This window comes from Scyliorhinus torazame, chromosome 15 (assembly GCF_047496885.1).
Source record: "Scyliorhinus torazame isolate Kashiwa2021f chromosome 15, sScyTor2.1, whole genome shotgun sequence".
Classification (NCBI taxonomy): domain Eukaryota; kingdom Metazoa; phylum Chordata; class Chondrichthyes; order Carcharhiniformes; family Scyliorhinidae; genus Scyliorhinus; species Scyliorhinus torazame.
This window is the reverse complement of record NC_092721.1, coordinates 163,086,292-163,104,981: the sequence shown is the minus strand read 5'-3', so window position 1 is coordinate 163,104,981 and position 18,690 is coordinate 163,086,292. Positions and strand designations below refer to the sequence as shown.

Below are 18,690 nucleotides of genomic sequence, written 5' to 3'. Positions count from 1 at the left end.
GTGAACGCTGTCAGTGTCCTGGTGTTTACGTAACCAAGAAGTCATCAGGAGGTGTTCAAATGGTCAAATCACTTCATTGTCTGAGGTGGACTCTTTTTTTTTATGCTTGTGGTAGCAATTCTTGATGACATCTTTCCTGAAAGCTGGTTTGCTTGTTCGTAGTGTAGCAAACGTGAATTGGTAAGATGCGTTGACATGCCATGGTATGTTTGCACTCTCGCCATTGGTCTGGGCTGAGGAGTAACATTGTCCTTCATGGGCAGAGTTGTACCATGTCGTACCAGTTGTTGTTCTATTGTTGTCATTGTTGTTATTGACATGCTTGTTGTTGTGTTTGTTGCCTCTGGTACGCTTCTTGTTGTTGTTGTTTTTGTAGGTTTTGTTGTCGTGTTTGTTGCGCTCAATGACCACACCGAGTGGAGAATTCGAGTCCTTCACAAAGTTACTTGTGTCAGTGTCCTTTGTGGCATCTGCTGTTTCATTGAGCGTGCTGTCTCTGATTCCTCGGCGCTCCCCGTCTGGAGTCACGTCCGGTTCACTTGAATCATCTTTGGTTTGTCAATGCTCCCTGTCTGGACCCTTTCTGGTTCACCTGAATCACCTTTGGTTTCTTGATGCTCCCAGTCTGGAGTCATTTCAGGTTCTTGTGGAGAGGCTCGAGTAGATGAGGTTTGAATTAAAGTGGTGTCACTGGAGTCACTAGTAGCCTCACTTTGATTGTCGAGTGCCTCTGTACATACTAGCTGAGATCTGTCAGTCTCGCTGAGATGTTGCACATCTTGTATGGGAATTGTGAAGCCCTTGTCACTTGTCGCACATACAGTGGGTAGACCTTCAGTGTCTTCTTGTCGGTTAGATGAGCTGGGTAGACTGTCAGAGTCTTCTTCTGGTGGCTCTAATAATCTGGGTAGACTGTCATAATCTTGTTGTTGTTCACGTGAGCGTGGTGGACTGCCATAGTCGTCTTGCTGTGCACTTGAGCATGGCATCGTCTGCTGCTGGTTGCTCAGATAAAGTTGCTAGACCGTCATGGTCTTGTTCATGCAAGGACTGCGCTCTGGAGTCTTGCGTTGCTTCCATCGTGGAGTCTGTCAACGAGCTCGCTGTGGAGGCTTGTATCGCTCTCTCTGTGGAGTCTGGCATCGCTCCCTGTGTGGAGTCATGCAGTGGTCTCGCTGTGGAGTCTTTCTGTGTTCACTGTGTGGAGACGTGCAGTGGTCTCGCTGTGGAGTCTGTCATCGCTTTCTGTGTGGAGTCGGGGACTCTTCGTGGTGCGTGGACCACTCTCTTGGTGTCAGGCCGCAGCAGAATCCTGTACTCATGGGTCGGGATGTCGTCTATGCTGGGCTGAGGATTATCAAATCCGAAGAACTCGTCCATGACTGTGTCGGATGCTTCAATGTACAACACATCTCGTTGCGGTTCGGATTTGGTACTGAGGTCGCCACGTCCAATGATGAAATCATCGTCTGCGTCGTAGTCTTCAAGGACTAAATCATCTCTTAGGGCAGTGCTAACTGCTTGTGCAGGGTTCTGCAGAGGTTACTTTCAGCTACTGGTCGAAGTTCAGGCATTGTGCTGTCGTTCCAGGTGAAAGAATTATGTTTTCTTGCGTCAAATTTTTTTTCTCCCTATTTTCAAACATTTCCCCTTTAAGTGGGCATAGTCCAGGGGGTCTGACGTCATGACGCTTGTGACGTAGAGCGTAGGAATGGATTGTGGATGCGCAGATCGCTTTTCCTTCACTGTGCGCTCTTTTCGCAACTACGCATGCGCGGCTTCTCGCGCATGCGCAAAACTCTGTTTCGCCGGTTCGCGTCTTCTCGGGAACTGCGCGTGGGCTCCTTGCGCAAGATGGCTGTCAATCAAAATTGCCGTTTGCTTCTGTTGCAAGCCTACCTTTGCCTCGTGGGGAGTATAGGCAGTTTTACCGATTTCTGTTGTGTTCACCTCGCAGTAGTTTTCAAACTTGTCCAGGACTGTCTGGAAGTCTTTCTTGTCCTGCCCTTTGGAGTACTTGAAGGAGTTGAAGATTTCTGTTGCACTTTCACCCGCAATGGTGAGTAGAAGATCTATCTTCTCAGCATCGGCCACGCCATCTAGGTCAGATGCTACCATGTAAATCTCAAATCTCTGCTTGAATGCACGCCAGTTTGCTCTGAGATTGCCGTGTTACCTGAGCTGCTGAGGAACCGGAATCTCAATCATCTTGCCTGGGTGTTGTTGCTGGTAGTCACGGATCTTGCTGAGTTGAACTATATAGATGTAACAGGCACTACTGGTACCATGTTGTGTTATGTACTCTGGGATAATACAGGCTGCAACTCGATGCAGCTTTGACCAAAAGATACTCCAGACGTTGAAGTAAGGTCAATGTGATTTATTGAACCATTAGCACAGTTCTCTGAGTTCGACTCTCCTGCTAATCCTGTTATAGTAACTCAGTCTAACTAACCAGTCTGCTCTAAGCAACGTGATGGGTGTGATGCTTCTGATCTGCCCCTGTCCTACTCTCTAGATGTCTGTCTGTAGAAAGAGACAGAAAATGTGTGCCCTGTCCTTATATATGAGTTGTGTAATGCGGCCTTGTGGTAGTGTCACCTCTGGGTGTCTTGACTGCCCATTGGTTGTGTCCTATTCTTTTTAAAAAATATATATTTTATTCAAATTTTTTTCGGCCAAACAAAACAGTACAAAAATCTTTCCCTTTTTACAACAATAAAACAATATAAATAATAATGACCGTTTTTAAACAAATAAATAAATAATATATAAACTAAATGGCAATTGCCACAACAAAATATTAACTCTCCCAAATAATAAAGTCAAACAAGCCAATATACATATCCAAGTAAAAATATCCATACAAAAACACCCCTGAGGACCCACCCGAGCCCCCCCCCCCCCCGGGTTGCTGCTGCTACTTTCCCAGTTCCTTTATCGTTCTGCGAGATAGTCAGTGAACGGTTGCCACCGCCTGGTGAACCCTTGAGCCGAACCTCTTAGTGCGAACTTTATCCGTTCCAGTTTTATAAACCCTGCCATGTCGTTTATCCAGGCCTCCACGCCCGGGGGTTTAGCTTCCTTCCACATTAACAATATCCTTCGCCTGGCTACTAGGGACGCAAAGGCCAGAACATCAGCCTCTCTCGCCTCCTGCACTCCCGGCTCTTCTGCAACCCTGAATATAGCCAACCCCCAGCTTGGCCTGACCCAGACCCCCACCACCTTCGAAAGCACATTTGCCACCCCCACCCAGAACCCATGCAGTGCCGAGCATGACCAAAACATGTGGGTGTGGTTCGCTGGGCTTCTCGCGCATCTCCCGCACCTATCCTCTACCCCCAAAAATTTACTGAGCCTTGCTCCAGGCATGTGCGCCCTGTGCAAGACCTTGAATTGTATCAGGCTAAGCCTGGCACACGAGGACGAAGAGTTTACCCTGCGTAGGGCATCTGCCCACAGCCCCTCTTCGATCTCTTCCCCCAGCTCTTCTTCCCATTTTCCCTTCAGCTCATCCACCATGATCTCCCCCTCGTCTCTCATTCCCCTGTATATATCTGACACCCTACCATCCCCCACCCATGTCCCCGAGATCACTCTATCCTGAATCTCCTGCGTCGGGAGCTGCGGAAATTCCCTCACCTGTTGCCTCGCAAAAGCCCTCAATTGCATATACCGAAATGCATTCCCCAGGGGCAACCCGTATTTTTCCGTCAGTGCTCCCAGACTCGCAAACGTCCCATCTAGGAACAGATCCCTCAGTTGCACAATCCCTGCTCTCTGCCATGTTCTAAATCCCCCATCTATTCTCCCCGGGACAAACCTATGATTATTCCTTATCGGGGACCGCACCGAGGCACCCGCCATTCCCTTATGCCGTCTCCACTGCCCCCAAATTTTCAGCGTTGCCACCACCACTGGACATGTGGTGTATTTCTTCGGGGAGAACGGAAACGGCGGCGTCGTCAATGCTTGTAGGCTGGTTCCTTTACAGGACGCCATCTCCAGTCTCTTCCATGCCGCTCCCTCCCCTTCTCCCATCCACTTACACACCATTGAGATATTGGCGGCCCAATAATAATCACTTAAGCTCGGCAGAGCCAGTCCCCCACTATCCCTGCTATGCTGCAAAAAACCCCTCCTCACTCTCGGGGTCTTCCCAGCCCACACAAAGCTCATAACACTCTTCTCAATTTTTTTGAAAAAAGCCCTCGTAACCATCACCGGGAGGCACTGGAACACAAAAAGAAATCTCGGGAGGACTACCATTTTGACTGCCTGCACCCTACCCACCAGTGACAGGGACACCATGTCCCATCTCTTAAAATCCTTCTCCATCTGTTCCACCAATCGTGTTAAATTAAGCCTATGTAGGGTTCCCCAGCTCCTGGCTATCTGGATCGCTAAGTACCGGAAATCTCTTAATACCCTCCTCAGCGGTAAATCATCTATTCCCCTGCTCTGCTCCCCCGGATGCACCACAAACAACTTACTCTTCCTCATATTCAATTTGTACCCCGAAAATTCCCCAAACTCCCTGAGTGTCTGCATTATCTCAGGCATCCCCTCCACTGGGTCCGCAACATACAGCAATAGATCATCTGCATATAATGATACCCGGTGTTCTTCTCCTCCCCTGAGTACTCCCCTCCACTTCCTAGAGCCCCTCAGTGCTATGGCCAGCGGCTCAATTGCCAATGCAAACAGTAACGGGGACAGGGGACACCCCTGTCTTGTCCCTCTATAAAGATGGAAGTAGTCGGACCTCTGCCTGTTCGTGATCACACTTGCCACCGGGGCCCTATATAGCAGCTGTACCCATCCAATAAACCCCTCTCCAAAACCAAATCTCCTCAACACTTCCCATAAGTAGTCCCACTCCACTCTGTCAAATGCTTTCTCAGCGTCTATCGCCACCACTATCCCCGCCTCCCCCTCCGGCGGGGGCATCATCATCACCCCTAGCAGCCTCCGTATATTTGTGTTCAGCTGTCTCCCCTTAACGAACCCAGTTTGATCCTCGTGAACCACCCCCGGGACACAATCCTCTATCCTTGTCGCCATCACCTTGGCCAGGAGCTTAGCATCCACGTTCAGGAGGGAAATAGGCCTGTAAGACCCGCACTGCAGCGGGTCTTTTTCCTTCTTTAAGAGTAACGATATCGTCGCCTCCGACATAGTCAGGGGCAACTTCCCCCTTTCCCTGGCCTCATTAAAGGTTCTTGTCAAAAGCGGGGCCAGTAGGTCCATGTATTTCCTATAAAATTCCACCGGGAACCCATCCGGTCCCGGGGCCTTCCCCGCCTGCATGCTCCCAATCCCCTTTACCACCTCCTCCACCTCAATCCGTGCTCCCAGTCCCCCCCTCTCCTGCTCCTCCACCTTCGGGAATTCCAGCCGACCTAGGAAATGCATCATTCCCTCCTTCCCTTCCGGGGGCTGAGCCTTATACAGCCTCTCGTAGAATGCCTTAAACACCCCGTTCTCCCTCTCCGCTCCCCGTTCCATCTCACCTTCCTCATCCCTCACCCCACCTATCTCCCTCGCCGCTCCCCTCTTCCTCAGTTGTTGGGCCAGTAACCGGCTCGCCTTCTCTCCATACTCATATTGTACTCCCTGTGCCCTCCTCCACTGTGCTTCTGCCTTGCCCGTGGTCAGCAGGTCAAATTCCATATGTAGCCTTTGTCTTTCCCTGTACAGTCCCTCCTCCGGAGCCTCTGCACAGTGCCTGTCTACCCTCAGAAGTTCTCTCAACAGTCGCTCCCTTTCTTTGCTCTCTTGCTTCCCTTTATGGGCCCCTATGGATATCAGTTCCCCTCTGACCACCGCCTTCAGCGCCTCCCAGACCACTCCCACCTGGACCTCTCCGTTATCATTAAGCTCCAGGTACCTTTTGATACACCCCCTCACCCTTAGACATACCCCCTCATCTGCCAACAACCCCATATCCATTCTCCAGAGTGGATGCTGCTCCTTTTCCTCTCCTATCTCCAGATCTACCCAATGTGGAGCGTGGTCCGAAATAGCTGTGGCCATGTACTCCATCCCTGTCACCTTCGGAATCAGTGCCCTTCCCAGGACAAAAAAGTCTAGCCGTGAATATACCTTGTGAACATGGGAGAAAAATGAAAACTCCTTACTCCTAGGCCTAATAAATCTCCAGGGGTTTGTGTCCTATTCTATGTGTTCATTAGCTGTATGTCTGCCTGTCATGACGTCTCTGCTGCTCCCTCTAGTGTTTACTTAGTCGTAGCATATTTATATTAACCCCGTGTATATTTACAGTGATGCATATCACCACACCCTTATGTTCTTTTTCCCATTAATCCCCCCCCTCCCTTCGTTCTCTCCCCCCCCCCCCTTCACTTACTTGAAAACTATTACGGCTCTAACTTTGGTCAGTTCCAATTTTAAAGATCATTGGCCAGAAAGTCTGGGCTGAATTTTGTCATGAGCATTGGGAACCTGACATCGGGACTGTATTCTGCATCCCGGCCTCACTCAATGTCTTAAATTTTATGGGAGTGGCCAATTCTCTGTCCAATATGGGGACGTCAAGTGGGTTACGGAGGCAGGAGGTCATAACAGAGCAACCCACTGCAAAGCAAGCCAGCTGTCTTCGCTATGTGACCAGGGCTGCTGAGTCGCAAGCAATAGGGAAGCATGCAGTTAACATCAGCAGCTACTGGATGGGTTGTGGCCAAACCAGTCAGTGCGCCCCTGACAAAAGCTCACAGAGGCGGAAAGATGTCAGGCAGACAGCTGGACGTATTTTGTCAGACTTTGAAAATAAATAAACTTTCCTGCCCCCCCCCCCCCACCTCAACCCCCACAAAACCCAACTCCAAGGTGTATGTGGTGTTCTTTGTTTTGCTTATTTAGGTTGGTGTACTTAGATGAGTATAGGTTCATTACACAATCACAAGTTCAGTCTCTCTGGAGGTGGTCTTCTTGTAGAACGCCTCAGTGGAATGTTCAAGGTGTTTGATTGCTCTGCCTCATCTTCCAGCTGTGCCTGCGCTAAGTATGGATCTGGAAAGGCAATGTCCTTGAATATGTCATCACGTGGTACAACCTTTGCACGTTGAGTTTGACACGTAGCAATGCTGGTCTGGCTCTCCTGAACGATCCCTGTACTGTTTGTACTAAGTAGGACCTCGGTGCTACCTGTTTCAGAACCTTTGCAACATTTTGCCAGCCGCCTTCTGGATACTGAATTCTCACAAAGTCACCTTCTTGAAGTTCAGCCAGAGGTTTGCAATAGGTTCTATTGTAGGTCTTGTGTTGCTTCTTTTTTGTGCTTGTGATACTTTCACATATCTTCTTATTATCAGCTTCTGGACTGATGATCTCTGGTAAAGTGGTTCTTAGTCTTCTTGAGCAGGTGAGAAACCCGTCGATAACGATGTTGCCCGGTATACTAACAACGCTAATGATACGTCTTAACCAACTTCACTCGCTTTGCGGAATAACTTCTTAATTACCATACTCCTTTCTCTGCTTTCCCATTAGACTGAGAATAACATGGGAAAGACATCACATTGGAATGGATTGGATTTGTTTATTGTCACGTGTACCAAGGCACAGCGAAAAGTATTTTTCTGCAAGCAGCTCAACAGATCATTAAATACATGGGAAGAAAAGGGAAGAAAAGAAAATACATGGGTGAAATTATATTGCTCCGCAAACTGTGTCCACTCCCAACTCGAGAAACACGGACCATTGTCAGAGACAACGTTAAGAGGTATCCCATGGTGTGGAAAAATCAATGTTGTTGCCTTTATCACTGATCTGGCAGTCGAATCTTTCAACAACATCACCTCTGGAAAGTTGGAATAATAGTCTATGACTATCAAGTAGTCATGACTCTAGAAATAGAATAAGTCCATGCCCACTTTGTTCCATGAACTGGTCACAATCTCCATCTGTTGTACAGTTATATTGCTCTGTTCAGGCTGATGCATCTGGCAAATGGTACGCAACCACCGTCACAGACTTCATCAATAAGTGTGTCGGGGACTGTGTAATGAAGATGACAATACAGGTATTCCCCAATCGGAAACCCTGGCTCAACCAAAATGTTCACTCCCTGCTGTAGTTCCGGACACAGGCGCTCAAGTCTGACGACCCTGACCTATATAAGAAATCCAGGGACGACGTATGGAAAGCCACCAGGGATGCAAAAAGACAATACCGCATCAAACTAGAGTCCCAGGGCAACGACACTAACCCACAATGACTATGGCAGGGCCTACACAAGATCACAGGCTATAAAGCAAGGCCAGGCGGAATATCTGGGGCTGGAGCATCCCTACCCGATGATCTGAACAAGTTCTATGCCCGCTTTGAGCAGTCAGCCAATGTATCAGTGCCACCCGCCCCAGCAGCCCTGGACACACCCATACTGACTATTACAGCCTCAAAGGTAAGAGCTGCCTTCTTGAAAGTGAATTCGCGGAAAGCGACGGGCCCCGACGGAGTCCGTGGCCGAGCACTCAGAGCCTGCGCAAACCAGCTGGCGAGTGTATTCGCAGATATCTTCAACACCTCACTCCTCCGCTCTGAGGTCCCCACCTCCTTCAAGAAGGCCACCATAATACCAGTACCAAAGAAGACAAGGTAGCATGTCTCAACGACTACCGACCGGTGGCCCTGTCGTCTGTTATCATGAAATGCTTTGAGTGGCTTGTCATGAGACAGATCACTGCCAGCCTCCCAGACAGTCTCGATCCACTGCAGTTTGCCTATCACCGCAACCGGTCCACAGCAGACACTATCTCACTGGCTCTGCAATCAACACTCAAACACCTCAACAACAAGGACACCTACGTAAGATCGCTGTTCATAGACTACAGTTCTGCCTTCAACACCATTATCCCGACAAGACTAATAACAAAACTCCGCAATCTTGGACTTGACTCCTCCCTTTGCAGCTGGATCCTCGACTTCCTCACCAACAGACCGCAATCTGTCAGGATTGGCAACAGCACCTCCTCCACAATAGTCCTCAACACCGGAGCCCCGCAAGGATGTGTGCTCAGTCCTCCACTGTACTCCCTATACACACATGACTGTGAGGCAAGATTTAACTCCAACTCAATCTATAAGTTTGCGGATGATACGACTGTGGTGGGCCGCATCTCAAACAACGACGAATCAGACTACAGGAGGAAGATAAATCACTTGGTTGCATGGTGTACCGAAACAACCTCTCTCTAAATGTTGGAAAGACCAAGGAACTGATCATCGACTTCAGGAAGCGTAGCACGACACCCACTCCCGTCTGCATCAATGGCCCCGAAGAGGAGATGGTCGATAGCATTAAGTTCCTGGGGGGTCACCATCACTAACAGTCTGTCCTGGTCAGTCAAGAAAGTCCAACAACGTCTCTACTCCCTGCGGAAGCTAAAGAAATTTGGCATGTCTGCATCGACTCTCACGTACTTCTACAGATGTGCGATAGAGAGCATCCTATCCGGCTGCATCACAACCTGATATGGCAACTACTCGGTCCAAGATCGCAAGAAACTGCAGTGTGGTGAACTCAGCCCAACGCATCACACAAACTTGCCACCCCCACATTGATTCTGTACACCTCTTGCTGCCTCAGGAAGGCAGACAGCATTATCAGAGACCCTTCCCACCCAGGCATTGCCTTCTTCCAGACCCTTCCATCAGGCAGAAGGTACAGAAGTCTGAAGACTCACACATCCAGACATAGGAACAGCTTCTTCCCCACAGCTACAAGACTCCTCAACAACTCCCCCTCGGACTGATCTGTTCCCTGTAAGAACACTATTCACAACGCCCTATGCTGCTCTTGCTCATGTATTTGCTTTGTTTGGCCTCTTGTTCCACACTGTAATCAATCACTGTTCTGTCGATGTACCATTTGTCAATGTTCCCTGTTGATTATTCTTGTGTACACTATGTATGTACTTTGTACGTTCCTCGGCTGCAGTAAAATAATTTTCACTGTACTTTGGTACATGTGACAATAAATCAAATCAAATCAAAATCAAATTGGACATGCTTGAACATACTGATCAATATCTCTATTTATTCTGGCTCAACTATGACACTTTTCAATGCCTTGATGACCCTCGTGAATCTGCTGCTGAATCCCTAAACGTAAAATGGCAGGTATCACTATCCTGTCTCTCTCGAGTAGGACACCATCAATTGTAACAAGATCATCTCTTATATCTAGAAAGGGTGATTTGCATCCAGCAGGCCATCCTTCTCTGAGGTATTGTTGCACCTTCTGGAGCGTCAAGTCCTTTTCAGTTTCAGCTTTTATGGTCTGTAGTTTACGATCAGGGGCGGGATTCTCCCAGCCCTGGGCCGGGCCGGAGAATCCCCGCGGGCGGGCCGGAGAATCCCCGCGACCGGGCCATGCCGCCCCGATGCCGGCACACGACTCTCCGCAGATCGGAGAATCGCCGCCATTGGCGCCAGCGTGGTTGGCATGGCGCCGGTCGCGGGCTGCTCTACATGGCCAGCCCGCCGATTCTCCGGCCCGAATGGGCCAAGCGGCCGTAAGAAAAGAACCGAGTTCCGCCGGCGCCGTTCAAACTTGCTCTGAGCTGGCGGGACTTCGGCGTTGAAGGGTCGGGTGGCGGCCTGTGGGGGGGGGGGGGGGGGGTTCCAACCCCGGGGGGGGGCCTCCGATGTGGCCTGGCCCGCGATTGGGGCCTACCGATCGGCGGGCTGGCATCTCTAGCTGGGGGGCCTCCTTTCCTACGCTGTAGCCCTGCACCATGTTGCATCGGGGCCAGCGTGTTGAAGGAGGCCACTGCGCATGTGCGCGTTGGCGCCAGCCCCACTGTGCCTGCGCGGATCCCATGGCGCACAGTCCGCGCCGGGATCGGCAGCTGCAGAGGCACGAACCACTCCATCGCCGTGCTGGCCTCCTCTAGGGGCCAGAATTACTCCTGGCAGCGGCCCGTTCACGCCGTTGTAAAATGCGATGGTGTTTACGATGGCGTGGACACTCTGCCACGGGATGGGAGAATCTCACCCCTGATACTGGTAGTATATCAGAAATTAAACAAGCTTGCGATTCCACTCTTTGGACTAACTCGGCTTCTGATAATTCAGCATCAGTGGTTGCTCTGTTCTCTTTTTTTTTTTTAAATATGTTTATGAAGAATTTTTCAACAAAATTTTCAACCATACAAACCCCCCCCACCCCACCCCGTAACAAAAAGAAAAGAAAAGTCGTATAGCATGACATACACCATATCAAATCAACACAATACAGAACTTTGTACATTGGATTCCTCCCGCACATATCAACTTTCCTGAACATTTATGTATTTTCTTGCTCAAGTGCCCCCAGGAAAAACCCCCTTCCCAGTCCACCCTTCTTCCCACCCCCCGAAAGAGATGTCCCCCCTCCCCCCCTGGGTTGCTGCTGCTGCTGACCAAACTACATCTAAGGCTCCGCAAGATAGTCTAGGAACGGTTGCCACCGCCTGGAGAACCCCTGCACAAACCCTCTCAAGGCAAACTTTATCCTCTCCAACTTGATAAACCCTGCCATGTCATTTATCCAGTCTTCCACACTGGGGGGCTTCGCATCTTTCCACATTAACAAGATCCTTCGCCGGGCTACCAGGGACGCAAAGGCCAGAATGCCAGCCTCTTTCGCCTCCTGCACTCCCGGCCCGTCCGCCACTGCAAATAGTGCTCGCCCCCAACTTGGCTTGACCTGGAATTTCACCACCTTAGATACTGTTCTCGCAACTCCCCTCCAGAACCCATCCAGTGCCGGGCACGACCAGAACATATGGGCATGGTTCTCCGGGCTTCCTGAGCACCTCCCACATCTGTCCTCCACCCCAAAGAACCTACTCAGCCTCGCCCCCGTCATATGCGCTCTGTGAATAACCTTAAACTGTATCAGGCTGAGCCTGGCACACGAGGAAGAGGAATTAACCCTACTCAGGGCATCAGCCCACAACCCCTCTTCAATCTCCTCCCCCAGCTCCTCCTCCCATTTACCCTTCAGCTCCTCTACCAAAGCCTCCCCCTCTTCTTTCATCTCCTGGTATATCGCCGACACCTTGCCACTCCGACCCATATGCCCGAAATCACCCTGTCTTGAATCCCTTGTGCCGGGAGCAGCGGAAATTCCCTCACCTGCCGCCTCACAAACACCCTCACTTGCATGTACTTGAACGCGTTTCCCGGGGGTAGCCCAAACTTCTCCTCCAGCGCCCCTAAGCTCGCAAACGTCCCATCAATGAACAGGTCCCCCATTCTTCTAATGCCTGTCCGATGCCAGCTCTGAAACCCCCCGTCCATCCTTCCTGGGACAAACCGATGGTTATCTCTGATCGGGGACCACACCGAGGCTCCCATCGCACCCCTGTGTTGTCTCCACTGCCCCCAGATCTTTAGCGTTGCCGCCACCACCGGACTCGTGATGTACCTTGTCGGCGAGAGCGGTAGGGGTGCTGTCACCAGCGCCCCCAGGCTCGTTCCTTTGCAGGACGCCATCTCCAACCTCTTCCATGCCGCCCCCTCTCCCTCCATCACCCACTTATGGATCATCGCCACGTTGGCTGCCCAGTAGTAGCCACCCAGATTCGGCAACGCCAGCCCTCCTCTATCTCTACTACGCTCCAGGAACCCCCCTCCTTACCCTCGGGGTCTTGCTTGCCCACACGAAACCCATAATGCTCCTGCCTACCCTCTTAAAAAAGGCCTTGGTGATCACAATTGGAAGGCACTGGTATACAAAAAGAAACCTCGGGAGGACCACCATTTTAATCAACTGTACTCTGCCCGCTAGCGAGAGTGGCAACATGTCCCATCGCTTGAAGTCCTCCTCCATCTGTTCCACCAGCCGCGTCAAATTAAGTTTGTGCAGGGCGCCTCAGCTCCTAGCTACCTGGATCCCAACGTATCGAAAGCTCCTTTCCGACCTCCTCAACGGTAGATCGTCTATCCCTCTTCCCTGGTCCCCTGGTTGCACCACGAAGAGCTCACTTTTCCCTACATTAAGCTTATAGCCCGAAAAGTCCCCAAACTCCCTTAGAATTTGCATGACCTCCGCCATCCCCTCCACTGGATCCGCCACATACAGCAACAGGTCATCTGCGTATAGCAACACTCGATGCTCCTCTCCCCCTCGGACCACCCCCCTCCATTTCCTGGACTCCCTTAATGCCATGGCCAAAGGTTCAATTGCTAATGCAAACAACAGGGGGGACGGGGCACCCCTGCCTCGTCCCTCGATACAGCCGAAAGTACTCCGACCTCCGCCGATTCGTAACCACACTCGCCACCGGGGCTCTATATAGGAGCTTAACCCAGCTAATAAACCCTCCCCCGAACCCAAACCTCCGCAACACGTCCCAGAGATACTCCCACTCTACTCGGTCAAAGGCCTTCTCCGCGTCCATAGCTGCCACTATCTCCGCCTCTCCCTCCACCGATGGCATCATAGTCACATTTTGGAGACTCCGCACATTGTTGTTTAGCTGCCTGCCCTTTACAAATCCCGTCTGGTCCTCATGAATCACCCCCGGGACACAGTCCTCGATCCTTGTAGCCAGCACTTTTGCCAGCAACTTAGCATCTACGTTGAGGAGCGAGATCGGCCTGTACGACCCACATTGCAGTGGGTCCTTATCTCGCTTCAGGATCAAAGAGATCATCGCCTCCGACATTGTCGGGGGCAGGGTCCCCCCCCTCCCTTGCCTCATTGAAAGTCCTCACCAGCAACGGGGCTAGCAGGTCTACATACTTCCGATAGAACTCCACCGGGAACCCATCCGGTCCCGGGGCCTTCCCTGCCTGCATGCTCCCCAGTCCTCTAATCAGCTCCTCCAACCCAACTGGCGCCCCCAAACCAGCCACCTCCTGCTCTTCCACCCTCGAGAACCTCAGTTGGTCCAAGAATCATCGCATCCCCTCTTTTCCCACTGGGGGCTGGGATCTGTACAGCCCCTCATAGAAGGCCTTGAATGCCTCATTTACTTTCACCGCACTCCGCACCGTAGTTCCCCTTCCATCCTTGACTCCACCTATCTCCCTCGCTGCCATTCTCTTGCGGAGCTGATGTGCCAGCATCCGGCTCGCCTTCTCCCCATACTCATACGTCGCCCCCTGTGCCTTCCTCCACTGTGCCTCTGCCTTCCCTATGGTCAACAGGTCGAACTCCGTCTGGAGACTTCGCCTCTCCCTGAGTAGTCCCTCATCAGGGGCCTCTGCATATCTCCTGTCCACTCTTAAAATCTCCCCCACTAACCTCTCCCTTTCCCTGCCCTCTCTCTTCTCCCTATGAGCCCTGATGGAGATTAACTCTCCCCTGACCACCGCCTTCAGCGCCTCTCATACTACTCCCACCTGCACCTCCCCGTTGTCGTTGGCCTCCAAATACCTTTCAATACACCCCCGCACCCTCCCACACACTTCCTCGTCTGCCAGCAGTCCCACATCCAACCGCCACAGCGGGCGTTGGTCCCTCTCCTCCCCCAACTCTAATTCCACCCAGTGCGGGGCGTGGTCTGAAATGGCTATGGCCGAATAGTCCGTTCCCTCCACTTTCGGGATCAATGCCCTGCCCAGAACAAAAACATTTATCCGGGAGTACGCCTTGTGTACATGGGAGATAAAACAAAATTTTCTGTCCAAAGGCCTGGCAAATCTCCACGGATCTACTCCCCCAATCTGGTCCATAAACCCCCCAAGCACCTTGGCCGCAGCCGGCCTCTTTCCGGTCCTGGATCTGAAGTGATCCAGTGCTGGGTCCAACACCGTGTTGAAATCCCCACCCATTATCAAGCTTCCTACCTCCAGGTCTGGAATATGCCCCAACATACGCTTCATGAATCCAGCATTGTCCCAGTTCGGGGCGTATACATTTACCAATACCACCCACGTCCCCTGCAACCTACCACTCACCATCACATGTCGACCTCCATTGTCCGCTACTATGTTCTTGGCCTCAAACGACACCCGCTTCCCCACCAGTATTGCCACCCCTCTATTCTTCGCATCCAGCCCCGAATGGAATACCTGCCCTACCCATCCCTTTCTTAACCTGACCTGATCTGCCACCTTCAGATGTGTCTCCTGAAGCATGACCACGTCTGCCCTCAGACCCTTTAAGTGCGCGAACATTCGGGCCCTCTTAACCGGCCCATTTAGGCCCCTCACATTCCACGTGATCAGCCGGATTGGGGGGCAACACCCCCCCCCCCATCTCCTATTTTAGGCCAGTCCCATGCCTGCGCCTCCCGCACCCTCCCGTCCCCCAGACGGGGAACCCCCACCCCGACCACGGTTGCTCTGTTTTCTCATGTGTCAGCATCAGTGGTAACTTTGGAGAGACCCAAGTCTTCCCTGGACTCTTCATCTTGGTCATCTGAAGTACTGGTTGAGTGAATCCTTTCAATTAGCTGCAATCTTTCACAAGCATCAACACCAATCAATGACGATTTCTCACCCTCTATCACCTCGAAGTCGATGGGTATCTCAATTTTCCCATTCTTCATGACAAGACAGCATGACCTCTTTGTGGCTATCGGGCTACCATTGTACTTTGTGAGCTTACAGGCGGACTGCTTTATCAGAGGCTTTACGATTGCTTGCTTTAAGGATCGGTACGTGATAATATTTGGGTGCGCTCCTGTATCAATCTTAAATGGGATTAATTATCCATTTATTTCTAGTGAGACAGTCCACTCCTTTATTGTCTTCGAGAGTGCCTTTACTGGTCTTTCTTCTCGATCCAGTAAATCAATCCTAGTGATAGCTTCTATCATGAAGGTATCCGAAAGTGAATATGGTGAACATCCCCTCTATCCGCTATGATTTTGGATTTCTTTTCAGCACATTGCACACTTTGGATCTGTCTGCAATCATTATACGACTGTTTAAATTTGGTCACTGGAGCAGTTACTGATAAAGACACTGTGCTGCAAAGTGGTTCAGTTTGCCACATTTAGAACAATGTTTCCCCCCACAGCAGACAGTTTTTTCGACTTTGGGAGTGTCCACAGCATGTGCACGTCATCTCGCTTGTGATGTCACTTTCAAAATGGCCACCGGCCGTTGTACGCAGTTTTCTTTGCTGCGACACAGCATTAATGGCGTCAGCCCCGTTTATCGATTTTTGCGCTCTTTTCCTTAGCCACAAATTCGGTAACTTTGCTCGATGCCTGTTTGCCGGCCTTACACCTATTTATAGCGTCTTCAATCGATAACATCGGTCTTCTTAATTTTTTCTCGCACACCCGTTCACCGTTTATTCTGAACACAACTTTATCTCGCAGCTTTATCTTTATCTTTATCTTTAGACTCAGAGACTGAAGAAATGTTATCGGACTGTGCTCGCAGATTTAGAGCTGTGATGACTGAATCTACAGACTCTCCTCTGAACTGCAGCCATCTGTTTAACATGTAGCATTCAGAATGTTTTCATTATTGTTAATCTCTGCAGCACCATGCTGTACTTATTTTTATCCTCCTCTGTACTGAATTCAAATGAATTGAATAGCTCCAGTCCTTGCAGTCCAAATTTAGTCGGAGTGCTATTTTACGTTGGTCTGATGCATTTTCAAGCGCAGAGGCAGAAATTAAGGCTTCAAACTAAAGAAAGCACAGTTCTGGCATAGTTTACCGTGTGTCTTGAAGTGGTTAGGTTCTTGAGACCTTCCATCTTCTGATCAGTCTGTACCGTAGATTTTTTCTGAATTGTAGCTTCTGGATTGCTTCTTCAATCTACAATGCTATTCTTTTTTATAAATAAACATTTTATTGAGGTATTTTTGGCATTACAACAACAAAATAAACAATGTACATGAATCTATAAACATAGTGCAAAAGACGTCTCCCTCCCTTACAGGTCCCACCTTTATTAACCCCCTAATTTAATCTAAACTAACCCCTCCTCCTTCTGCTGACGATTAATTTTCCGCAAAGAAGTCGACGAACGGTTGCCACCTCCGGGCGAACCCTAACATTGACCCTCTCAAGGCGAACTTAATTTTCTCCAGACAGAGAAAGCTAGCCATGTCCGATAGCCAGGTCTCCGACTTTGGGGGCTTTGAGTCTCTCCAAGCTAATAATATCTGTCCCCGGGCTACTAGGAAAGCAAAGGCCAGAACGTCTGCCTCTTTCTCCTCCTGGATTCCTGGATCTTCTGACACCCTGAAAATCGCCACCTCTGGACTCGGTGCCACCCTTGTTTTTAACACCGTGGACATGACATCTGCAAACCCCTGCCAAAATCCCCTAAGCTTCGGACATGCCCAGAACATGTGGACATGGTTCGCTGGTCCTCCCACACACTTTGCACACTTGTCTTCCACCCCAAAGAACCCGCTCATCCAGGCCACTCTCATGTGAGCCCGATGAATGATCTCGAATTGTATCAGGCTGAGCCTGGCACATGTTGACTCTACTCAACGCGTCCGCCCAGAGACCATCCTCTGTCTCTCTTCCTAACTCCTCTTCCCACTTGCACTTCCCACTCGGTCTGCATCTCCTCTGACCCCACAAGTTCCTTATAAATGTCAGAGACGCTCCCCTCTCCCACCCACCCTCTGGAAACTACCCTGTCCTGAATCCCCCTTGGTGGTAGGAGTGGGAAGGTTGACACCTGTCTACGTAGGAAGTCCCGCACCTGCAGGTACCTGAATTTGTTTCCCCTCGCCAACCCAAACTTCTCCTCCAGCACCCTCATACTCAGAAAGATCCCCTCTATAGATATATCCCCCCTTCTCTCAATCCCTGCTCTCCGTTATATCTGGATCCATACTTCCCGGGGCAAACCGGTGATTATTACAGATTGGGGACCAGACCGATGCTCCATCTGCTGCCACATGTCTCCTCCATTGCCCCCAGACTCTCAGGGCCGCCACCACTATGGGGCTGGTGGAGTACCGTGCCGGCGGGAACGGCAGAGGCGCAGTTACCAATGCCCCCAGACTGGTGACCTTACATGAAGCCGCCTCCATATGCTCCCATGCCGACTCTCCCCCCACCACCCACTTCCTGATCATGGCTATATTCGCCGCCCAGTAATAGTTACTAAAAATCTAGCAGCGCCAACCTACCCTCTCCCCGACTCCGCTCAAGCATTACCTTCCTTACTCATGGGGTCTTGCCCGCCCAAGCAAAGCCAGTGATCACTTTGTTGACCCGTTCAAAAAAGGACTGCGGAACAAAAATGGGGAGACACTGAAATACAAACAGAAATCTCGGGAGGACCGTCACCTTCACCGTCTGCACCCTCCGAGCCAGTGACAACGGGAGGGCGTCCCACCCCCGAAAATCGTCCTTCATTTGGTCTACTAGTCGGGCCAGATTTAATTTATGCAGCCAGTCCCATTCCCGCGCCACTTGGATGCCTAGATACCTAAAGCTTCCCTCTACTAACCTAAACGGCAGTTCCCCCAATCGCCTCTCCTGTCCATTCGCCTGGACCGCAAACATCTCACTTTTCCCCATATTTAGCTTATACCCCAAAAACCGGCCAAATTCCCCTAGAATCCTCATGATTTCTTCCATCCCCTCTATTGGGTCATATACATACAGAAGCAGGTCGTCTGCATAGAGCGAGACTGTGTGCTCCACACACCCCCAGACCACCCCTTCCAGCCCCTTGAGGCTCTCAGAGCAATTGCCAATGGTTCTATAGCTAGCACGAACAACAGTGGGGAGAGGGGG

The 18,690-nt window shown here is 50.7% G+C and overlaps 1 protein-coding gene across 5 annotated transcripts in view; it reads left to right on the top strand.

Annotated features, from left to right (window-relative positions):
• The window catches only part of dclk1a (doublecortin-like kinase 1a), a 514,704-nt gene that overhangs the window by 307,616 nt on the left and 188,398 nt on the right, over window positions 1-18,690 (top strand). The window contains exon 7 of one of the 5 annotated variants that reach the window (XM_072477025.1): window positions 7,516-10,000. The exons of 3 other annotated variants lie outside the window; for them this stretch is intronic. In XM_072477025.1, the coding sequence (XP_072333126.1) occupies window positions 7,516-7,520 (5 nt within the window). In that variant the 3' untranslated portion in view covers window positions 7,521-10,000. Of the gene's footprint in view, window positions 1-7,515; window positions 10,001-18,690 lie in introns of those variants that run through there. One more of the 5 variants, XM_072477026.1, reaches the window with a different exon arrangement.